The sequence below is a fragment of the Uranotaenia lowii genome, chromosome 3 (genome assembly GCF_029784155.1).
Source record: "Uranotaenia lowii strain MFRU-FL chromosome 3, ASM2978415v1, whole genome shotgun sequence".
Classification (NCBI taxonomy): domain Eukaryota; kingdom Metazoa; phylum Arthropoda; class Insecta; order Diptera; family Culicidae; genus Uranotaenia; species Uranotaenia lowii.
This window is the reverse complement of record NC_073693.1, coordinates 196,427,275-196,452,666: the sequence shown is the minus strand read 5'-3', so window position 1 is coordinate 196,452,666 and position 25,392 is coordinate 196,427,275. Positions and strand designations below refer to the sequence as shown.

Below are 25,392 nucleotides of genomic sequence, written 5' to 3'. Positions count from 1 at the left end.
ACCATATAAGATAAGGAACCTTCGAAACGTGTACACAGAAAATGGTAAGCTAATCCCAAGCCCCATTTATTTGGATCTATGTACAATTTTGATGGTTCTTGTCAATCACGGAGAAGCAACTACTGAAATGTACGGTTTATCTAAGCTCAAGCTCAAGCTCAAAATGCAAGTATTTTTGCGTTTTTAAATTTTTTCTAAGTGTTGTGGTTTTCGAATAACGCATGTGGTATACCTATTCATACCGCGAGCGGTCAAATGACGGTTTACACTGTTTTCGCTAAAACTTTCTTGTTTCTCAACCGATTTCTTTAAAATTTATAGTTTTGAAAAGCCTATAATGTGACTCAAATATGTTTCTCAGAAAGTTTTCAGCTACAATCATTCATTTCAAAGTTTTTTTAAGTCCAAAAATTTTTTTATGAAAAAACATGCTTCAGGAAAATTGCTATAAATCAGTTATTTAGTGCTCGAAAAAAATTTCACTTAGTGCATGAGAAAGCTGAAGTTAGAAGCTATATGCTGCACATACGGAATTTTTTATCAAATTTTATTTAAGATCATGCTCACAAAAAATGTTAAAAAGTTGTGTAAATCCCGTACTGTTCAATCAATCAACCGCCAAAGCTGTTCCTGTTACAGTAGAGAAAATTTAAAAAGTGAATTGGAAAGGGGACGTAATTTGTCACATTTTGGCATCTTTAGATTTTGTGAAATACGAAATACATAATTTATGACGACTTTTCAAAGGTAGCTGTTTTTCGAACATTTCATCAATTCGGATTTTTTATACAATTCCTACACCTAAGCTCAGCTTTGCACTGGATTTTGAGTACTTTAACGTGAGGTTTAGGCGATAAAACTATATGCAAAAGAAAGCTAATTTCATACCGGTTCTAGTGGTGTAACTGCATTGGCGGTGCAATGCTTAGCAAAAATATGATAAATAAAACAGTGAAGGAGTTTCTGAATTTTGAGAAGTCAGCACAAATTCTTGCTTGGCAGACGGGCGCAGTGGGTGGTAATATCTCAAAGCTATTTTGCACACGAAGACGAATGAAAGGAAACGAAAAAACCAACAAGCATTCGCTCAAATTTTCTGGTTTTAAAGCTTAGTTCTTTTAGAAATGGGACAGTTACGAATGCGTGTATCTCAAAAACCATTCGTTTGAACGAAATACTTTCTATGAAGAAAATGAAGGTAATGTTATGATATTTCATGAAAAAATTTGAAAAAAAATATTTACCGTTTTTTGTTAAAGAAATTTCTACGTTATTCTTGGTATCTCCCATTGGCCGGCGCACACTTTATTCAGTCATGGTATTAAACAGTTTCTCCAACTTATACTTCGTAAAATTTATAATTTAGGTGGCTTCATCCTCCTTCTTCAATTTCTGATACTTTCCAGTCCAATACTTCTCTTTTAAAAGAAACTGGAAGCATTTGAGTGGATACAGTTGTTTCGAAATGAACAAATTTGATTATTTTTGACCACATTTTTTAACGTTTATTTTTTCGGTACCGGTTTTACAGCTTAAGAGCTTTGGAACTATCAAAAAATGTTTTTTTGTGGTTGGATTTCAATGAGTCATCACTAGGCAACACATTCAGCTTATCGGAGAAAATTGTTTTGGACATTTCAGCGATCTACCCTTAGTTTTTCGCTTATTCAAAATTAAAAATGCTGGTATGAGACTTGACTTCCTTGATGACCCTTAACCGTTGTTGCCGATCATGTGCTTCACTCCAATGCTTGATTTGAACTTTGTGGACATTATTGACAGTGTTTGCATATTTATCCACCACAAAAACTCAGTAATTCTTTGAATAATCAACGGTTTTGTCAGCTATCAATTTGATAATGACGAATTTTAAAGGAAACTGTGCAAAATTATTTTTTTCTTTTTCTTTTGCATCGTACATATCTCAAAAACGCGTAAATTTTAAATTTTGAAAAAAATAGGTCAAATAGAACTTTTTGCAGGCAACAAAATACTGTCAAAATTTTGAATATCCGATAACTAGTAAACGAGCTATTAGCAAATGAAAGTGTCCCATTTCTAAAAGAACTAAGCTTTACTTTCAGAAATATATTATATTTTTGAAAAGTATCGCACCGCCAATGTAGTTACGTCACTAGAACCGGTATGAAATTTTCTTTCTTTTGCATATAATTTTTTGCCTAAACCTTACGATAAAATACTCAAAATCCAGTGCAAAGCTGAATTTAGGTGTAGGAATTGTATAAAAAATCCGAATTGATGAAATGTTCGAAAAACAGCTACCTTTGGAAATTCGTCATAAATTATGTATTTCGTATTTCACAAAATCTAAAGATGCCAAAATGTGACAAATTACGTCCCCTTTCCAATTCACTTTTTAAATTTTCTCTACTGTAACAGGAACAGCTTTGGCGGTTGATTGATTGAAAAGTACGGGATTTACACAACTTTTTTACATTTTTTGTGAGCATGATCTTAAATAAAATTTGATAAAAATTTCCGTATGTGCAGCATATAGCTTCTAACTTCAGCTTTCTCATGCACTAAGTGAAATTTTTTTCGAGCACTAAATAACTGATTTATAGCAATTTTCCTGAAGCATGTTTTTTCATAAAAAAATTTTTGGACTTAAAATAGCTTTGAAATGAATGATTGTAGCTAAAAACTGTCTGAGAAACATATTTGAGTCACATTATAGGCTTTTCAAAACTATAAATTTTAAAGAAATCGGTTGAGAAACAAGAAAGTTTTTGCGAAAACAGTGTAAACCGTCATTTGACCGCTCGCGGTATGAATAGGTATATACAAAGTGTCGGTATGTTTAGTGTTAAGAACAAAGAAAGATAGGGATCAAAAAATCATTTTATGAGGAATTCCAAGCATTGTTGTACACAGTAAGATTAATTCGTGTAATTTTAGATTGAAAACGATGCACGCAAACGGTACAGAGATTTTGACCTCAAATTCTATCATGGTGTATTTTTCAATGATATAATTTTGGGAGCATGTAAATTTAGATCGAAATCGATGCACGAAAACCGACGAAGAAAGCTGTCGTGAAAAAATACACAGGGATATAAGTTTCAAGCCTTTTCAACGTTTGTATTATAAAATACTAATAAAATTACTTAAAACACTTAACAACAAACGGTCACTCACTACCACGAGCAGGGCTAGGCTGGAGATGATATATCTGATGATTTATAATTAGCATTTTATACGGGCCAGTGCAAGGAATATTTAAAGAAGGTAGTGCCAAGGCAGCCCTGCTCTATTTAGTATTGGTACAAATTGAGACGTCAAAATCACGAAAAATCTGTTAATTTACTACACAGTAAACGGAAATTACGGAATTTTAATGTTTTGAAAATTTGAGTGGGGAAACCCCACAATTTCTTCGCACTTCGATGGTCTTTTTTATGAAAAAATATTCTAGAATAACATGTTTTCAAAATGAAAAATTTCCAGCAAATTCTTCGAGTTTTCAACGAGAAAGGCAAGTTTCCTACACAGTAAACGAAAATTACCGAGTTCGGTAATTTTTTTTTACCGAAATCTTAACATGTGTAAATCGTTAAACTGTTCAGTAATTTTTTCGGTAAAAAATAAACGAACATCGGTAAATAAAGAATCGATTTGTTTTTACCGAAAAAATTACCGAACAGTTTAACGATTTACACATGTTAGGATCTCGGTAAAAAAAACCGAACTCGGTAATTTTCGTTTACTGTGTAGGAAACTTGCCTTTCTCGTTGAAAACTCAAAGAATTTGCTGGAAATTTTTCATTTTGAAAACATGTTATTCTAGAATATTTTTTCATAAAAAATACCATCGAAGTGCGAAGAAATTGTGGGGTTTCCCCACTCAAATTTGCAAAACATTAAAATTAGTTCAAAGTTTTTCATGAAAATGTTCAAGTCAGTGCAGTTTAAGCTCTTTGTTGCAATAAAGTAATCAATTCACAAATTTTTATACAAAACCTCAATCTTTTATTGGTATTTTAGAAAACTGAGTTAGCAATCATTAATTATTTTTGTTTATTGTTCTACATAAGAATTGTATATGGTAAACCGGTTGTATAAAAATCATGACAATCAGTTGAACACTCAATAACTACCAGCTAGACCTTTTTGAAGCTGAATTTTTCTTCATTTCTGCACATTTTACCTTCAAGGTTATTGCATTTATTAATAAAAATCCTCTATATTCTTGAGTTATCCAAAGTTCCATAGAACGGTCACTTGAAAGCTTATTCAGCCTTGAATTAAGCTTCAATATTCTGAAACATTTTACTCGGCACAATATTTAACTTGTTATAGATACTTTCAAGTCTCATATCAAGGTTGCCGAAATCATAGAATAATCTGTAATTTCAAAACTTTTGCAAATTTTCGTTACAGAATCTCTGTCACAGATCACAGAACATTGAAAATTCTCACAAAACTTATAGAATTTCTGCATTTTGTACATACTTTTGAAATTAAGAATTTTGATGTCACTATTAATCTCATATTTTAAAACTTATTTATGAAATATTACTGCATTTGTTATGTAAATTTCATTTTTCTAATGAAAATAGTAAAATACGATTAAATTTTAGAATATTTGACTTGACTTTTCTGTGAATTTCTAATGAAAATTATACCTAAAAAATTTGGATGCTTGAAGAATTGAACTTAAGCCTTACAGATGATAGACGAACACGTTACCTTTGTGCTATGACCTGTGGCTGAATTGATAGTGTTAAAAACACTGCGTAAATAAAAATCCGTAGACTTTTCAAAATAAGCACTTCACCAAGTGAACTTACTTGAAAAGGTTGAATAGCTTTAATCAATAAAATTACAATATTTAGACTTATTGCTATCTAACTTGTTTATAACTTGAATTTGAAAGTATGTTGTATGGAAAAAGCATATATTTATTCTGTTATTGTATGACAAATACGCTAAGGTTGCCAGAACTATTTCAGCTCGTATCCGGGATGGACAAATTCGGGCTATTTTATCTTAAAACCTGGAAAAATCCGACCGTTTTATTTCAAATTTTTCAAACGAAAATCCGGGCATTTTCCGGGTAAATTTGGTCAAAACCCAGGAAAAACTCAACTTACTCAACAAAAATCAAGAAAAAAAACTTTTGTTCATCCAAACTCATCAGCAGCTTTTAAATCGTGGTTTAGGTTCCCAAAAAACCTTTTATGATTGTTTTTATAAAACTTGCTCAAAAAATTTCATTTTGGTCGCATTAATAAAACATTTTTACTACACATTTTTTGGCAAATAAAGCGAATAAATCCGAGCTTTTACAATGACACCGGCAACCAGTCCGGCTGTACTTTCCCCAATTTTTTTTTATTAAATATTCTGGCAATCTGATACTCAACCAAAGTCACGAAAAGTTAAACATTCTGATGTCGAATTTGAAAACATTTTTTTTAATATCTTTATTATACAGATAATTTGAATTTTTTTTGTATTGCTCATAAATTTGATGTTGAAACGTATGAGTTTTCCTATCATTTTTACTTTCTACTTAAGCATAAAGCAGTCCTCATGCAGCACTTCTTACAAAAATGTAGAAGATCGATCTTGCAGAGATCGATCATTTTGATCTGATTTTTAAGTGGATCGATCCTCGAACCATTTAGCTGAATCAATCTTGGGAATCGATCTTTTCCAGAAGATCGAACAAACCTAATACCTACACCAATCCGAAAGAATTTTTCCTGGGTGGAATACAACAGAGATTTCCAAAGGGGATTTTTGGGAGATTTTTGGCTAATCGAACAAGAACCACCATCTCGAGTAAAAGTGCATAAACTTATGCTGCGAAAGAACATTGCATCTCTTATGTTTCACATAGTTTTCAATGTAATTTTAGATCTAACTTGTAATATCTAATTGAACAAGTATACTTTTACATTATTTATGATATAAATTCAATGGACCGTTTGAACTTTGCATTACGGAATTATACTACAGCAATTTATTTATTTTCTAACTAAAATACATCAAAATGAGTTTAAAACTACATCTTTTTAGAATTACACTTGTGAAAAAAAAGATCAATCGTGTTTTATATTCCGTATACTTGTACAATTTTTGGTGTGTATAACAAAAAAACAAATACTTTATTTTTCTTTTTTTTTTTCGCTTTTGGCACCGACTAGAGTGTTCCATAATGCAAATATGTACTTTATCTCGTCAATGCAGTTGAAATCAGAAGTTTTCGCGCTGGTGATTGGCAACCCTGCTAACCAGCGACGATGTAATATTCATCAAAAACCCCTGCAATCGGCAACCTTTTCTTTTGCTTGGTTCCGACACTTTAAAGATGTTTGATAGATGTCTGGTAAAGATGAAATGTCGTCAGTGATGTCGCCGTCGCTGATGTTGACGAAAACTCCGGTTTGAGGATTCAGTGACGATAAATAGTTAACATTGTGCATTGAAATTTAAAGTTAAAGTGCTTTAAAGTTGGTACTTCGAATCATTTTTCGAATTTTTCGTAGAAATATAAAATAAATATAATCAGTTCCAAAAGATGATTTAAAATATTAAAAATAAGTGAAACGTTTATACATTTTCAAGATTATGTTTTCAGAAAAAAAAATCAGAACTGCAAAAATAGACAAGCTTATTAAAAATGTTTCAAAAAATTAAAAATGTTAAATTTCTATAGTTTGGCAAATTTAATTGAAAATAAAAAGCTATACTATAAAATATGGTTAATTTATTTGAAAATTTTGAAAATACGAAGATGAAATAGATAAGTTTTTTTTAACATTACATAAGGAATTTTTTTCAATAAAAACGGCTTACCATTTTATAATATACTTAAAGAATTTAATTGATAACTCAAGGGAACAGCATTTTGTTACCTATTTTTTATGATTGATTTGGTAAATTTTGACGTCTTGAGCTCGAATCTTTTGTCGGAATTTATCTATCAGTTCTAGTTTCGGTGATATGGAGTTTATAAGTTTAAAAAGGTATCAGTTTTGAGTGAACTCAATCATTGATTACTGATGAACGAACATGAAAGAAAAAAAAACGATTTTTTGACTATTTAATATTAAAAAAAAATATTTTGATTATTAATGATCTAAATAAGTTAAATTCTACAGTTTTTCAAAAAATTTATAAGATATCATCACAAGTATTTTTGACCTTGCTGAAAAAAAGTTTAAAAAGGTATTATTGGAATTAACAAATTTGTAGAAGCATGCTAAACTATTTTAATTTTACCTTAAAAATAATCCTAATTTAATTTGGTTTAGTTTGGAATTTCTGTAAAAATTCGCTAAAATACCATGTTTTACAGAATGAAGACATTGAAAACTCTATAACTTTTTTTTCGCAAAAGTCAACATTACTTGCGGTCTTGCGGAAATTTTATAATTAAATTAAAACCTTTATTGTAAAATATTTTGTAATGTTTTTAAGTTTTGTCAAAGAAGTGCTGAAATTTCTTAAATGATTTTGACCTATTTTAAAAATTTATTAAAAAAAAGTAAAAGATGATAGAGAAAAGAACTAATTGCATATTTGCATTAAGGGTACCCAAATTAATCAAAATTAGCTCTTAAATTCTTTGCACCTCAGAAGATTGTGAGTTCTGTAGCCTTGTGTAATTTCTCAGAATCCTTTTGAATATAAAGCTGAGCATTAAGAAGAACAAGAAACACGAAGCACATCGTGGTTGAAATGGATTAAAAAAAAAATATTTCGTATCAGCATAAAATTTATAATGACATCATAGTTGGCAGTGATAAATACAGATAGAGTTGCATCTACACCACACATTAGTAAGTAGGCCAAACGTGGTTCATCCCACAAGCGGAAATTTGCAGTGCAGAACAGAAGCATGGTGTGTGAACGCTCAGATAAGCTCCCTTCAACTCAGAAACGAATCTATCGATGCGTAGCCTTCTCAGTTTGTTATCATCGCGTTCGTTACAACCGGGATCGGGTTGCAAAACGTCACGGTCAATAGTCTGATAGTGGACTACTTGATGCCGTGTTTTTTTATTTTTAAGCCAAAGTTTTTAACTTTTAAGAAGAGATTTATCACCGTAATTTATGTTGATTACTAATTTATCGGTCTTATCGGTAAAAAGTGATGTCCTTTTTAGTAAGAACATCTAAGAATTTTGAAATAGACGGATGGAAATTGAAAGTTTCCGCTTGTGAGGCGAACCACGTTTGGCCTGTGCCGAGCAAAAATTTGGTAGGTATGTGATGATAATACTTCTACCGGTCATTTTCACCATCTTTCATTTCTTCTAACTTTCTCTCCGTCTATAAAATTTCAAAATTATTAGATGTTCTTACTAAAAAGGACAAAACTTTTCTCCGATAAATCTATTCTTAAAATTAATAATAATGAAACCTTCACTTACTTTTGTATAAGAGCGCTGAGTCTGATAACCCAGACGTACTGGTTTCGATTCCCGGTATCTGTATGAAAATTTTTGGTTTCGAATCCCATAAGTTGCCGACAGGCAAGATGGCTTTAATTGTAAAAATTCAGAGGAAATGCATTTAAGGTGCGTCTGAAGAGACTATTGCAAGCGGAGTGGATTGCCAACCATTGTAGGTCTCTGAAGGTTGGATGCCTTTTCTCGACGGCAGATGGTTCGTGGAAGCTTGAGCCGTACAATACCTTAATTTACTTTTGTTTTGAATTTTTCATAAAAATTATCAATTCTCAGAAATAAATAGGAAAGAAAAAATCTAAAACAGGAATTGAAATGAGTAAGAATCAGGAGAAAAGAAGAAAGAAGGAAAGTGAAAGATAATGTTACTTTTTGATCCTCTGTTAAAAAATAAATGCAGTATGAAAGTGTTTATAACAGACAAATTAACTCGGAGAAGATTAATCTAAAAAATGTATATATTAAATCACTTGAAACCCTGTACAATTGTAAACTAACATACTAGCACTATCCAAAGCAACACTGTTGATATTAATGAAATCTTACCGAAAATTGCTTCCTCTCCAATGGCGATAGCTAACAAGATATCTTTCCCTCTCTATTTCTTTTCTCCGCAATGTGCATTGTCTTAAAACAAAAAAAAAAAACCGTGTTTGTTTCTGCAAAATCCTTTAACCAATACAATATGCACACCTTCGACGCTGACGACGCCTTTCCCTTGACTCTCACGAACTTCCGCAACCGAACAATCAAACAAACAACATCAACACTACCACGGCCAACGCACGTCCGTGTCCTCGATCCGATTTCCGGCGTGTCAGGCCTGCGTAGACGTATCGCATCAGACCTTGATTGGCATAAAATTATTCGACTGGGATCGAACCGGTGACCACGATCCGCTCGGCAGGTTCGGAGACAAACGAATGTTTCTTCTACTTCTTATTTTCCTCTTCTGTAATGTACCAGACGAGGCACGTCATGCTCGTGAAATTTTCTTTTATTTTCTTCAAACTCCATTGTACATTCTCCCGAACCTCTGTTTCTTTTTTTTCTTTCTTAAATTATCACTTCTTTACCCTATCGACACAATCAACTTCAATCAACGCAAAAGTTTTGTAAAGTTTTATTTCGATTTTACTCACACATTTCAGAATGCTGATTTCAGCTAACGCCTGTTCTCTTTGGCTCATGCTTGGTTGTTTGTCTGAACTTTGAATTCACAACTTTTCATGCTGTATCATAACATTCATACTTAGATGGTCATCTTAAAAATTGGAATGGTTTGACTACTCATTAAAATGTATTTTCTATAACTTTGTTTATCAAATAACTTAAACTGGTATTTAATGAATACCGGTTTCTGCTAAACTTACACGTTAGAAAGTGCAAATTTCGGGAACATAATTCCAAAAAACTATTAAAAATTGAAAGCGTACATAAAACGTGCATTTATAACTGTTTAAACAGAGAAAACAAGGAAATAACTTTTAGACACTTACTTTCAAGCGAATGTACGCGTTCATTTGCAATCTGGAAAACCTAGGTACACATATCTACATTCTTCAAATTCTGTTTACAAAATTTACTATACTTGCTTTAAAGTTATTTTCCAAGTTTCTCTTGAACCAAAAGTGTCAGAACCGCATACAAACTTGATTGTATTTCTTTTATTTTGTAAGGTGTTTTCTAAAAAGCGAAACGAATTTGTAAATTTAAAAAAAGTTAAATTATTCATTTAAGTATGTTCATTGACACGTGCGGCGAGATGAAATGCTAGGTAGAAGAATTTTGTAAAGGAATTAAGAACAGGCGGATAGGCAAGCATCAGATGAGCTTCGTAGGATAGATCGTAGGAACATGATCTATCATGCGCCACCAAAGCAAATTGCTAATTTGCTACGTATTCCGCATACAAGTTGTGTGAAAAATGAGTGTAATCGTTGAAGAAAAGTTTTTTCTACAAATGCCTATGATATGTTTTTACTCAAATCCCTTAAGTTGCATCAAAAACTAGATTTTTAAAAACCATATTCAAAGCCACAGGAAAAAACTGTGATGCAAATTCGCGCCACTGTGTATTCAATACGCGCCTAGCAGCCGAGCATACCCGAAAGCAGCCGATGACCGAAAACACACCAATACTTACAAACACTTAGACTGAAAAGAACATCAAAATGGACAAATCAAAATTTAAAAAAAATTAAAAGAAGACTTTTTTTTGGCTAAATTAAAGCTCAAAATATGGTTTTAGACTTTTTGTTTACTTACAATGAAAATTGACCGTTTTGAAAAATTTATGTTATTTTCAGCATACTACGATTGGCGCCTTAGAACGAACGCATGGGTCGTGATAAAACATACTCGTAAAATGCATATCTTAGCTAGTTCAGTATGATTTTTTATCGTCAAATCATAGTTTAGATTCTCCTTTATCGATGTGTCCGGAAATGTTGTCTTCTTTATTTTTCTCTGCTTGGTGACACCTTATTGAGAGTGTTTAAAAATTTACATTGAAATGAAGAAAAACCTAAATTGTGAAATTTTCACGACACAGAGGTGTTGTTCGCGTTCACTAAACGCACCCGACGAATGCTGTACCTGTAGTGTAGTCTAGTTACATTGATCTTAGAACAAAGAAAATTCGCCCCAACGGCAATTAGAGTCAGTTAGAAAAACGCATTGTTAGAAGACAGACGTAGAGAAAATAAAAGTCGAAGTTTTGTATTGTAAAAAATCCGTTTGTACCGCGTTATTTCTTTTCGTCCGAGTGTCTCCGTTTTCCAGTCCAAGTTACGCACATTTTTTTGGTCCTTCAGCGTCGGATAGAAGGAATCGCGATGGAAAAACTAATTTCGCGTCGTAATTCGGTTCTAGTGCAATTAAAAGGAGAGCTCTCGGCAGCTGAAGCCATTCACGATCGGATGGCATCCCGTAGTGAAGCGTTGGACCGGCTCGAGCAGCTTAAGGAACTTGCTGGAAAGTTCCGGAACACGCAGTCGGAAATCGAGGAGAACCAAACGGATCCGGAAGTGTTAGCATCTGTTCATGATGTCCGGAAAGAGTTTTCCGATCTGTACTACCGTGCGAAAGACAATCTGGAGTCTTACATCGTAGACTGTGAAATTCGAAACAGTGAGGTTAGGTCGACGACAAGCGAAAGAGGACTTTCCGAAACATGCGGCGATCTGAAGCAAGCCATGCAGTTGCTCATGGAAACGCAACGCCAGATGATGATGCAGCAAAACGAACAAAGAGCCCATTTGCAGCAAGCAACGAGTCAGGTATCGAACACGGCACCCCTCATCAATGTAAAGCTTCCATCTATCAGTGTTCCCACTTTTTCTGGAGAGCGCAAACATTGGCGGTCGTTCAAAGATATTTATGAAACGACTATCCATTCTCGCAACGACCTAAGAGACTCGCTCAAGATGCAGTATCTGATATCCTACCTTGAAGGTGATGCCAAGCGTATGGTGAGTTCTTTTCCGATATCAGATGCCAACTATATGGAAGCGTGGGAAGCACTCACAAGTTTCTACGACAAGAAAAAGTACACCGTTTTTGCTCTTGTCCGTGAGTTTGTCGATCAGCCAGCAGTTTCTGCTACCACCCCGCAAAGCCTGAGAAAACTTGTTGCAACATCCGATGATGTCGTCCGACAATTAAATGCATTGGGAGCAGAATACAACACTCGTGACCCGTGGCTGATTCACCTGGTTTTGGAGAAACTTGACAAGGAAACTCGTTCGCTCTGGGCCCAACGGATAACCGAAGTCGAGAACCCATCCTTCGAGCAGTTCCTGGAATTCCTCGACAACCGGTGCGATGCATTGGAAACATGCACGGCTTTCTCGAGGATGGAAGTGACAACGGGGAAGAAGGAGTTCGAGAAGAAGCAGTTTCAAGGCGGCAGAAAAGTGCAAACGTTGCATACAACTGCAACTGAAAATAAACAAAAGTGCGCGAAATGCTCCAGTGAGCATCCGATTTACCAGTGTAGTGATTTTAAGAACATGAACTTGAAAAGTAAACGTGAATTAGTGCAAAAAGAACGATTGTGTTATAATTGCCTGCGAAATTCGCATACAGTGAAACAGTGCCAATCAAAATCAGTGTGTAGAACAGCAGATTGCAAACAACGTCACCACACATTATTGTGCCCGTCGAACAGCGTTCCGGATCAAGCACCGAGTGGTGATAGTAAGCAACTGCTGAAGAATCCCGAGGAGAACAACGTAGTCAACATCAACGTCGCTCAAGTTCCAGTATCGCCTCGTCGGATAGTGGGAGTCCTGCCAACAGCAATCGTCCGAGTACAAGGATTCGACGGCAACTTCCATCAAGCACGCGCACTGATCGATTCCGGATCTCAAGCATCGCTGATCTCTGAAATTTGCGTCAACAAGCTCCGACTGCCACGCACAAACGCCAAGGTAGTGGTTTCTGGAATTGGCCAACAACCGGCGGGAACATCCCGTGGTCTAGTGAAGCTGTCAGTAGCTAGTCGTTTCAACAATACGATTGTGCTGCGAACTTGTGCCGTCGTGCTGGGCAAACTTACGTCAACGTTGCCAGCACAGCATCTGAAGGTTAATCCGAGTCTACTCTGCGAGCAAATCCAACAAAGCCTCGCCGATCCGGGTTTCAACCAGCCAGGACCCATCGACATCATTCTGGGTTCTGATGTCTTTCTTGCTCTGCTGGAGGCAGGTCAAGTCAAGGACGAATGTGGAGTTCCTGTCGCACAGAATACGATTTTCGGCTGGATCGTGTCCGGCAATCAAGGCATCCAAGCAGATCTCCAGGTCAACTTTTCGATTGTCAATCTGCATACGGATTTGGATATCAACCAAACTTTGCGACAGTTCTGGGAGCAGGAAGAAGTTCCGAAGGCGAAGCAACTTACTTCCTCCGAGCAAAAGGCAGTCGACTATTTTCGTTCCACGCTCTCTCGTGACGAATCAGGACGTTTCATCGTGCGACTCCCGTTCGACGATTCGAAACCAGCATTGGGTGAATCTCTTACCGCAGCTGTAAGGAGATTGCGATCCATGGAAAAGCGATTCCGACAAAATCAAGAGTTCCACAAACAGTATTCGGAATTCCTTCGTGAATACCTGGCCCTAAACCACATGGAGGAAGTTCCAGCAGACGAAGTCAGCGTAGAAACTAGCAAGTGTTTCTACCTCCCACACCATGCTGTTGTGAAAACCGAAAGCACCACTACCAAATTGAGGGTGGTTTTCGACGCCTCTAGCGCGTCATCCACTGGTGTATCCCTCAATGACAAACTTCTCGCTGGACCAAACGTGAATCAAGAGCTTTTCGATGTGTTTCTCCGATTCCGCACAAAACAAGTGGCATTTACGGCGGACGTCGAGAAAATGTACCGTCAGGTGTTGGTACACGAGGCAGATAGAGACTTCCAGCGAATCGTATGGCGTGAATCCGAAGAAGAACCGATTAAGCATTATCGATTGCGAACTGTTACGTACGGGACGAAGAGTGCTCCGTTTTTGGCGATCGAATCGATGAAGGAAGCAGCACGAAAATACAAAGAAGTTTATCCAGAAGCAGCAGAGCAAGTAGAACTGGGCACATACGTTGACGACTTGTTGTCCGGGTCGCAAAGCGTCGATGGAGCCAAGGGGCTTAAGGAGCAATTGGTTGAAGTATTTTCCTCAGCAGGTTTCCACCTGCGGAAATGGTCGTCGAACTGTCCAGAAATCCTCCAAGAGACCTCTGCAGAACAGCAAGCGCCAGTCGACGTCAAACTGGCCGAACACATGGGGTGTACCAAGGCGCTCGGTATCCAATGGAGACCCGTGGAAGACAGTTTCTCGTTCAAGGTCAACCTCGGTGCCACCGAGGTGAGCAGCAAAAGGCAATTCCTATCTGATTCTTCCAAACTGTTCGACCCGTTTGGATGGCTAGCACCGGTGACTATCAGCGTCAAGATTCTTTTCCAACAACTTTGGCTGTATAGTACTTCCTGGGACGATCCACTACCACCAGTTATTGAGTTGACGTGGAACGCTATCAAAGACTATCTCCACCAACTCGAAGAGATCCGAATACCCCGATTCGCAGCGAATTTCGATGGAAGGGTAGAATTGCACGGCTTCTCCGATGCCTCCGAGGCCGCCTGCAGTGCTGTGGTATACACAAGAGCAACCGACGAAAAAGGCAACATTGTGGTCACCCTCCTGGCAGCGAAAACAAAAGTTGCTCCTCTCGAACAAGTGTCGCTTCCTCGCCTCGAGCTGAACGCGGCTGCGCTCCTTGCAGACCTGATGGAACGAGTGGTGTCAGCTTTCGAGCACCTCAAGGTAGAGTGCTGGGCTTGGACAGATAGTACCATCGTTCTCCAATGGCTCTCAGCTTTGCCCCGCAAGTGGAAAACATATGTCGGCAACCGAACAGCAGCAATTTTGAAAGTTTTGCCTCGACATTGTTGGAACCATGTTAGTAGCACCGAAAATCCTGCAGACTGTGCGTCCCGCGGTCTCTCTCTCAAGGAACTCGTGGAACACGAGTTGTGGCTTCAAGGTCCGAAGTGGTTACGCCAAGACAAAGAAACCTGGAAATTATTGCCCGCCGAAATTATTGAAGATGCCGAACTTCTCGAAGAGCGTAAGGTGAAGACACTGCATTCTACGACTATTGCCTTGCGACAAAACTACGAAACCGAATTGGAATTGTTGGAGCGGCGCTCTGATTATGTGCTGATCGTGCGCGCCCTGGCGTACGTGAACCGTTACTGTCTACGACTGAGAACCAAGACCACTTTCGAATCAACGTTGACCCCAGAAGAACTCTATCAAGCCGACAATCAACTGGCCCGAGCAGCTCAACACGAAGCCTTCAAGAGTGAAATCGATCAGCTGTTCAAAGGCAACGAATTATCACCCAAAAGCAAGCTATCGTCACTTCATCCCTTCATAGACGGTACCGGAACTCTGCGTGTAGGAGGTAGGTTGCAAAATTCCTCTTACCCATACGACCTGAAACACCCAATTATCTTACCCCGTGACCATCGATTCACTGAGCTTCTGCTACGAACAATGCACCTTCGAAATCTTCATGCGGGAGCTAAGCTGCTCACATCGACAGTCAACCAGCGCTATTGGATTGTCGGTCTCCAAAACGCAATTCGTCGCACCGTGCAGAGCTGCACCCGGTGTGTCCGTTTAAAGGGACGAACAGCTGTGCAATTGATGGGGAGCTTGCCATTGTCGCGGGTAATGGCAACCAGAGCATTCTCACACGTCGGCGTGGACTTCACCGGCCCACTTCTGCTGCGCGCTGCTTGCGTGCGTGGTGTCAAGACAACGAAGGGCTATATTGCAGTTTTTGTCTGCATGTCAACAAAGGCGGTGCATTTGGAGGCAGCAAGCGACTTATCGACGAACACCTTCATCAGTGCCCTCAAACGGTTCATCAGCAGACGTGGATACCCGAACGAAATTTGGTCAGACAACGGCACCAACTTTCTTGGAACCGATCGTTGGTTGAAGGAGCTACAAGCCGCACTCGAAACCCACAATACTCAAGCAAATCGTTTCTTGTCCAACCGCTGCATCCGATGGGTTTTCAATCCGCCTTCCGCTCCCCATCGTGGCGGAATCTGGGAAGCTGCTGTCAAGAGCGTCAAGAAACATATTATTGCCGTGGCCGGACCAGAAGCCATGACATTCGAAGATTTGACAACCCTGCTAAGTCAAGTGGAGGCATGCCTGAATTCCCGCCCGCTTTGCCCACTTTCGACTGATCCCGAAAACTGCGATGCGCTGACCCCAGGCCACTTTCTGGTGGGTCAACCGTTGAATCTTCTTCCTGAACCTGGACTGAAACATGTGCCGGTCAACCGACTGGACAAGTGGCAGCTGCTGCACAAGAAGACAACCGAAATTTGGAACAGGTGGCGTGACGAATACTTGGCCAGTCTACAACTCCGTTCAAAGTGGCGCATCACCGAAGCGAATCTTCTGCGAAACCAGCTCGTTTTGGTGAAGAACGACAACACTCCTCCGGCGCAGTGGGAGTTGGCTCGAATCATGGAGGTGCACCCGGACTCGACAGGTGTCGTCCGGACCGTAACTTTGAGGCGTGGAAATGCGGAATACCAGCGTCCCATCCAGAAGATCTGTGTACTACCAACGGATTGAGGCACATGGCCTCAAGGCGGGGGAGGATGTTCGCGTTCACTAAACGCACCCGACGAATGCTGTACCTGTAGTGTAGTCTAGTTACATTGATCTTAGAACAAAGAAAATTCGCCCCAACGGCAATTAGAGTCAGTTAGAAAAACGCATTGTTAGAAGACAGACGTAGAGAAAATAAAAGTCGAAGTTTTGTATTGTAAAAAATCCGTTTGTACCGCGTTATTTCTTTTCGTCCGAGTGTCTCCGTTTTCCAGTCCAAGTTACGCACAGGTGTTTTAAGGAAAAATTCATACTTGCCATGGCCTATCACAGCATTTAAAACAAATTGGTAAAATTTTGCAGGCTTAAAATATTACAGATTCTTCAAAACACGAGTGGCGCGTAGGGGAAAAGTTCATATAACGCCCCATGTGGCTAATACGCGCCACCTTTGTTTTGAAGAATCTGAAACATTTTAAGCCTGCAAAATATTACCAATTTGTTTTAAATGCTGTGATTGGTCATGGCAAGTATGAATTTTTCCTTAAAATGCCCCTGTGTCGTGATAATTTCACAATTTATGTTTTTCTTCATTTCGATCTAAATTTTAAAACACTTTCAATAAGGTGTCACCAAGCAGAGACAAACGAATAAGAAAATATTTTCTGACACATCGATAGAGGAGAAATTAAAGTATGATTTTATGCTAAAAAATCATACTGAACTCGCTAAGGTATGCTTTTTATGGGTATGTTCTATCACGGCCCATGCGCTCGTTATAACGCGCCAATCGTAGTAGGCTGAAAATAGCATAAATTTTTCAAAAAGGCCAATTTTCATTGAAAATGAACAAATATTCTAAGCCCAAAAAATCTACTTTTCATTTTTTTAAATTTTGATTAGTCCATTTTGATTTTCTTTTCAGTCAAAGTGTCTGTAAGTATTGGTGTGTTTTCGATCTTCGGCTGCTTTCGGGTATGTTCGGCTGCTAGGCGCGTATTGAATACACAGCGGCGCGTATTTGCAACACAGTTTTGTTCTGTGGCTTTGAAAATGGTTTTTTAAAATCAAGTTTTTGAAGCAACTAAAGCAACTTCAGTAATAAAAAATCATAGGCATGTGTAGAAAACACTTTTCTTCAACGATTACACCCATTTTTAACACAATTTGTACGTGGAATACATAGAAAATCAGCGATTCGCTTAAGTGGCGCATAATAAATAGGGCATGTTCCCCTATTAGCCACATGGGGCGTTATATGAATTTTCCCCCTAATGTTTTGGATAGGGGTTGAAAATTGTAACTCTAGGGCATTTTTGTATTGGAAAGCATGAAAGTGTGGTGGTACGCCTTTACAATTTTCAACATCTACTTAATCCTACTAAGCTCATCTGATGTTTGCCTATCCGCCTGTTCCTTTACAAATCTTTTCTACCTAGCATTTTATTTCGCCGCACGTGTCAATGAACAAACTTGAATCAATAAATTTATCGGCGATGAAAACTTTTCATCAAAGTTAAATTATGAAAATGAAATAAGGTTTAGGAGCTACTAATGAGTAGTCAAACATTGATTCCATAGCTTATTCTAATAACAATAGACGCATTGTACTCGGCTGAATCAATACTATTAATCTGTTCTCTACTAATTTTAACCTACAATGTTCATGGAATGAGAAGCTTTGTTTAAACAGTATAGAAAACTTTGAGTATAGCGTTTTGATTAGTTTTTCATTCATTAAAATTAACATAATTATTGTTTTTCACACCAAAAATCCGAAATACAGAGCAACGGTCGAGATAAGCAGCGTAACCAAGAATGGCGAGATCGACACGGTGAGTCCAATTTCACTAAATCCATCTGTTGATCATTAGAAAACAACCATTTCAATTTAATCCTTTCTGTGTAGTGGCTAACGCTGGAACAAGCCAAACATGGGTTAGTTCATTTGCGGCTCACTTGGTTCACGTTGAGCGCAGAAAAGGCTGATTTGAAGGCTGCCCTGGAAGAAACGCAACTACTACGCGTGACTTCAATGAGTACGGCGTTGCTGACGGTATTTATCGACTCTGCTAAAAATCTACCGGTGAGTTTAACATAGATGCATTTTCACAGCAAAATTTTATAACTTTCGCAATTTTTCTTACAGCAAGCTCGCCAGCAAAGCCAACCGGATCCGTACTTAATCCTGAGCGTGGGAAAGAAAACCGAACAAACCAGTGTACAAATGCGCACAGATGCTCCGGTTTGGGAGCAGGGATTCACATTCTTGGTAGGCAATCCGGACAATGACACTTTGCAGCTGAAAGTTGTGGACCAAAAGACTGGCAACAGTCTCGGCAACTTGACCTACATTCTGAGTGCATTGATGGAGAAGAAGAATCTAGAAGTGATGTCGCAACCGTTCCTGCTTCAAAAATCTGGTCCGGAAACGAAAATAATAATGTCCATGTCATTGCGCATCTTGAAGCGCCCAATATCCAACGATGCCAGCCTCGATAAGGTATCTTCGTCTGAGGGATATGGTGGTGACAGTACTCTGTCCCGTACTAGTTCCATCCGTTCCGCACCAATATCGGCCGCTGATTCCACTACAACCGAGCCTGCTGTGTCGACTGGTTCCTTCCGGAAACAAGAATCGCGTAAATCAACCACATCTGCCATCGTTGATCAGATGTCCATTCAAGAAGAACCCTTCATACTATCTACATTGAACACGGCCATGATGGCGACACCACCGAGCCCAAATCTTAGCGATCATGGTACTGAATTGCTTCGCCGTAGTCCAAGTACCACTTCATCTGCAGGATCTTGTGGACTAGGACGTATTCAGCTAACCATTGCTTTCAGCGTACAACGTCAACGACTGCTAATTATTGTTCATAAGATCAACAATATCCCACTGAAGGACCCAACCAACATTCCGGATCCATACGTTAAGCTTTATCTGCTACCAGGCCGTTCGAAGGATTCGAAGCGGAAAACAAACGTCGTGAAGGACAATTGCGATCCCGTCTTCGACGCCACTTTTGAGTACATAATCTCCAATGCGGAATTGGTAAACTCCGAGCTGGAAATCACCGTTTGCACCCAAAAAGGATTTTTTGGAAGTCCTGTTATCGGAATGGTAATTCATTTTTAAATTTGATTGATTATTTGAAAAGAACTTGGAAAAACTAACTTTAAAAATCAGAATAATGGTATCGGCTGTAGATCGTCAGGTCGGTTTTCAGGCCGTAGTTTGTCAGGTCGCAGTTTGTAAGCCCGTAGCTCATGGAGACGCAGATCGTCGAAACGTAGATTTTCACGCCGTAGTTTGAAAGATTGTAGGCTGTCACGCAGTTGGTCGTCAAAGCCGTCAGGTGGTAAGCCGTCAGGTGGTTAATCGTCAGGCATAAGGTCAGGCCGTAGGTGGTAAAGCCATAGGTCGTTAAGCACACCGGAGATTATCGATCATAAAACGTTCCTATTTCGCCACTCTTTGTGTGTGTGTGTTTTTTTTACAAGATTGAAATTTGAATTCAAACCATAACAGCCGGGTTGCTGGGTTCGTCCCACTAAAACCACCTTGGGCTTCGTGTGCCAGATGTGCTCCTTGGTTTCACCCTATGATACTACATCAAGGGGTAGGCTGTGCTCATGCACTTATACATCTAACCCTTTTCCTCTTTCTCAATTTTGGTCTTTCTCCTCTTTCTCCTTCTCCTTTTCCTCTATCGCCAACTTCAGACTGGTACGGAAGACCCCGAGACGTGTTCTGCCGATTCCTCCGTATCTACGCATTCCGGGCAATAAGGCGAGCTGATAAGCTTAAACCGATGAAGGTATGGCTTAAAGCACCCATGACCCGAAAGGAACTGCGTCAGGTAAAAGTTGACCTCTCCATACTTCCGATTTACCCAGTCTGAAAGTCGCGGGATTAACCTATGCGTACATCTTGCGTTGTTCGATGCGTCCCATTGCTCCTGCCACTTGAGCATTGACGCTGCTCGTTGAATTTTACGCAATCCTCTAATAGCTCTTGCTTTGTAACACTCCATATCCTCCGCCAGAGTTATGTCGATGGGTATCATGTCCGCGACGACAAAAGCTGCATCTGCTGATGTAGTCATGTATGCACAGGAAACTCGCATGGCTATCAGCCGATGTGTGCTCCGTAATTTGGATCGGTCGCGCTCTACCTCTATCGCGGAGCTCCAGGCCGCTCCTCCGTATCGTAGTTTCGACAGTGCTACGCTCGCAAGGAGACGTCTCTTGCTGCTCTTTGGACCATGTCAGCTTAGCACAATCCAGGCCAATGAATCTATGACTTTCGATGCACTTTCACAACAGTATTTGACATAAGCATCAAAACTTAAGCGATTGTCGACCATTACCCCAAGGTATTTTGCTGTTTCGAAGATGTCGTGTGCCCTCCAACAGTAATCTCCATGTGAGGCACAACTCTGTTGTTAGTCACGAGAAGAACTTCGGTTTTATGGTGAGCTATCTGAAGCTTAACTCCCTCCATCCAGATGCCAACCCTTTCTACGGACATCGTTGCAAGGTCCTCTACCTCCTCGATTGTTTCGCCAGTGATCATGAGCACGATATCGTCAGCAAATCCGACTATCTGCACGCCTGCTGGTAGTTTCAGCGTTAAAACGTCATTATACATGGCATTCCAAAGCACAGGTCCGAGATTGGAGCCCTGTGGAACACCCGCTGTTAAGGCAATAGATCGTAATCCCGTCTTGGTTTCGCACGTGAGGACTTGATTTTCGAAGAAACTTCCTATTATCCTGCAGAGGGTATTGGGAACACGCATCCTGTGAAGCGCTTTGGAAATCGCTTCCCAGCTGGCATTGTTGAAGGCATACTTAACGTCGATTGTCACAATGGCGCAGTCCGCTTCTTTTTATATGCGCGCTTCGCGCACTCTGTCACCATTCGGATGGCGTCCACCGTAAATCTCCCTTTCCGAAAACCAAACTGTCTGTCCGACAGTCTCTTTGTGTGTAAACGAATAAGGTACCCTTTTTTTTGAACGAAAATCCCCAATATGCAAAGGTCATCAAGCCATAGGCCGTCAAATCGTACGAATCAGGAATTGAATATAGAACTAATGAATACATAAAGTCAGATCCAGTCAGGCCGTAAGTCGTCAAGTCTTAGATCTTCAGGCCGTAGAAATAGAACGAAATTGACTGTTTAAACTGAAGAATTACGTTATTCATTTCACTAACCTTTTATTCCTTCTAGCAAAAACTATCACTGAATGACCCGGAGATTTGCTCGCCCCAAGGAATCCGAGCATGGTATGACCTGTTGCCGGAATCAAAATTTGAATAAACATCGCACCAGTGTTAGATTTGTTTTATGGAAACAAGTAGTTTACTCAAATCAGATATATTTAGAAGCATTACTTTACGATTGCATCGATTGCAACGCTTAATGCATTTGAAGATATTTTTAATTAGATATTTACAGTCCATCGGAAATTTTATGGCACTTTCAAAAGAACAAATTCATCCACGACACGAAGAGTCTCTCAAGCGTTTCTATAGAATCTATTCACCAGCAAATTTTACTATTATTGCACGATAGCTCTTATATGCACTTCAACTGTTAAATTTATTCATTGAATGAAGAAAACTGCATTCAGCAAAAAAAATAGATTTGCCTGTTTATAATAGAAAAAAATTGTAACATTTAACGATGAACGAAATGTTTAAAGTTGTCTCCAAAACGTGTCAATTAGTAGGAAAATCCCATTTCAATATATGCCTCTCCTCTCATGTTGACAAATAGATCGTTTTTGTAACACTCGACAGAACCTGTAGTAGAAGTTTTGTTTTTCGTTTGAAGCGGTAGTGCAATCAAGCAGCGCAGCGGCCTTCCCCCTACACTTAGTCCAAGAACCAGGAAGTTGTGTTTCGATATATAAAATAAACTGAATTTGGAGCTTATATAGTATTGATGATAGAACGCTGCACCATATGATCAAATCCATGAACAATTTACAAAAGTTTCTCACAAACGTTCAAATTGGTAGCAAAAACTGCACAAGTCAAGGTAAGAGTGAAATGACTCAGAAACTTGGTGATAATAATTGCTTAAAAAAGATTTAATGTTGCAAAAAGTTTTCAGCCTAAATCCATAAGAAGATAAAACCATTTGTTACTCAAAATTATGTATAAATAAAATACTTTTGATTTTTTCCGAAACCGTTTTCAATCATCCGAAAGTATAATAAATCAACTCTAATTTTAAGTTTAGAAACTTTTAATGAGAACCCTGGTTATAGACGATTTTTTTTCCTTCCATTAGAATAAAAAAAAAACAAGATTGACTCCATGTATGAACCGAAGAGTTGATTTAATACTAATCGTATCGTATCGAAGTGTTTTTTTTCGAAACTGTTTATTCCTTGCACAGTCCTCGACCTACTTGATCAGAAAATATCAGAACATTGACATGGTTGTCCACATGCGGTAGTTTGTTGAGATTAGAGATGTACCGAAATTCGGTCGGCCGAATATTCGGCGCCGAATACCGCCAAAAAACCGTTAAGCCGAATATTCGGCTCACCGAATAGTTGAGCTAGGTATTCGGCCGAATAGGCCGAATAGGCCGAATATTTATTTTTTAAAATTTTAACAAAAACAGACTTGTAAAATTTTTCAACTGATGTTGGATAATTTATAAAATATCCAAAAGTAATGTTGAAAAAGCTTTAAATTACCAAAAACTTATGGTTTCAGTAAAACATGTTAAGTGTACCCGTGTATTTTTCACTTTAAATAGGATTGTATATCGATTATACTTCTTGATATATGCAGACTTGTCCATAAACCAAATAAAGATTTCGAGAAAAGTTAAATCTAACCGGGATGGACACATATTTTTTCAAACTTTCCGGATTTTACCCGGGTTTATTCAGATTTATTGTTAATCAAATTAGAAACTGAAATGTCTCTTTGAAAATTTTAAAATTTTGCATTACAAAACGATTGTTTAGATTAAATTTATTCGTTAGATACGATTTGAACACTGCTGTTGTGATTCGATGAAAACTTTAAATTTCAAGTAGTTTTATTTCTTTTCCTTTTGTATGTCTGAGAATGATGCCTAGTTTCTGTTCAGATTTTCCTTTTTTAATACAAGTTATTCAAAGAATCGTTCAGACCCAACCCAGCCGTGTGGATACGTGTCGTAGAAAGTATTGTATGCTTAAGATTAAAGATCATCGTTCCTTTTGGCAACTATTTTTAAGACATCTAGCAAAAATAAGACATTCATCTAATTCGATATAGAAAAAAGCAAATTCAAATAGCTTGACACCTGTTTTGAAATGTTTTGCCCAGATTTCACTGGAACCTAATCTCTTTTGTAATAAACGTCCCAGAAGCGACAAGTTATCTGATGTCAAGCTAATGGTGACATTCTGAAAATTTAAGAGATATCTACTTAAAAAAGATCTGATGAATTATACATCTGGTTAGAAATAATCAACTAAAAAACATGAGGGGCATTAAGATGGTAGAAATAGAAGAAAAATGAATTTATAGTTTTGTATTGAAAATTCAACAGAATATTCGACCGAATATTCGGCCGAATATTCGTTTGGCCGAATAGTTGAAAAGGTCACTATTCGGTATTCGGCCGTTCGCCGAATACCACTATTCGGTACATCTCTAGTTGAGATGTTCTTTGTAGGTTGATTAATGATTTCTGAAGAGATTTTTTCGAATTTGCATAAAATTTTGTAAGTTTATAAAATCATGTTTATTGAAAGGATATAGAAAATATGCCATTTGGCTAGTATCACAATTTTAAAACGTCATATTTTCTGTTCAAGAGACAGTCCACTGCGGTTACATTGTGTTATTCTCTCTAAACACTATTATCATTTAGTATTTTTATGCTTTTTTTTTTAAATTATGTCTTTATTTGTATCAATGCATCATTACATTTGTATTACATTATTACATTAAATTAAGTGTTCAGCTCAATAATGAACTGTTCAGAGCCCTATAGTTAACTAGATAATAAAAATTTATTTATACGACTTAAATTTGCTGAGCGCAATCAAGTATTTAATGTAGGAGAACATCCTGTAATGTCATTATTTTATATTTTATACTTAAAACTAAAAACTATCCTAAAATTAAACTAATCATAAAGAGAACGATGGAATGACTGCATCGATTTTCCTCTGAAGTTAGAGAAGATATTGTTGGCCATCTCTTCGATCGATTCAATGCCCGCAATCCGATGAAGATCTTCGGTGCTGTGCCAAGGTGGAAGCCGCCAAATCATTTTCAAAACTTTGATGAGAGAATGAAGAAATTTAGTGTATTTATTACATTCAGATTGAATATTTTCAATGTGATTTTTAAAAGTAAGATTCCGATCAAGTGTGAGTCTCAAGTACTTCACGTGATCAGACCATTCTAATGAAACCCCATTAAAAGTTATGGAATGATTTTCATTAGGTATTATAAATTGAGCTCTTGGCTTAGACCAAGCCCACCGGGCGTTCCTATTTCGGTCGGTATTTTAGATGGTTTAATTGGTTGCCTTTTTATCTACTTACTGATTTTCGCACCCATTGTAGCCATCCAGGTTGGTATTTTTGTTTGTTTATTTTCTCATAGCGATGACCGGTTGTGTTGCTACCGGGTTGCTACATAAACGCATCCAGTAACAACCTATTGCTCGAATGCTATTTCTCGAATCAAGTTAGCGACTGTTGGTGCGATGATGGATTGATAGATATGTTGCTGAATGTACTCGAATCGAGGTTTAGCAACCTTTGGTGGGCT

General features: G+C 38.1%; 2 protein-coding genes across 13 annotated transcripts in view; both read left to right on the top strand.

Moving 5' to 3' along the window:
* The window catches only part of LOC129757913 (extended synaptotagmin-2), an 85,672-nt gene extending 62,888 nt beyond the window's left edge, over positions 1 to 22,784 (top strand). For 11 of the 12 annotated variants that reach the window (XM_055755297.1, XM_055755298.1, XM_055755299.1 and 8 more), the window contains 4 exons: positions 18,372 to 18,420; positions 18,495 to 18,671; positions 18,735 to 19,712; positions 21,827 to 22,784. In XM_055755297.1, coding sequence (XP_055611272.1) covers positions 18,372 to 18,420; positions 18,495 to 18,671; positions 18,735 to 19,712; positions 21,827 to 21,916 — 1,294 coding nt within the window. In that variant the 3' untranslated portion in view covers positions 21,917 to 22,784. Of the gene's footprint in view, positions 1 to 9,262; positions 9,349 to 18,371; positions 18,421 to 18,494; positions 18,672 to 18,734; positions 19,713 to 21,826 lie in introns of all 12 variants that reach the window. The other variant, XM_055755302.1, reaches the window with a different exon arrangement.
* On the top strand, positions 10,991 to 16,961 carry LOC129757912 (uncharacterized). The gene has a single exon (XM_055755294.1). The coding sequence runs from the start codon at positions 11,279 to 11,281 to the stop codon at positions 16,607 to 16,609; it is 5,331 nt and encodes a 1,776-aa protein (XP_055611269.1). The 5' UTR covers positions 10,991 to 11,278; the 3' UTR covers positions 16,610 to 16,961.
* Positions 22,785 to 25,392: the final 2,608 nt, after the last annotated feature.

Coding starts and splice junctions, on each gene's coding strand:
- LOC129757912 (XM_055755294.1), top strand. CDS start 11,279: ATGGAAAAACTAATTTCGCGTCGTAATTCGGTTCTAGTGCAATTAAAA.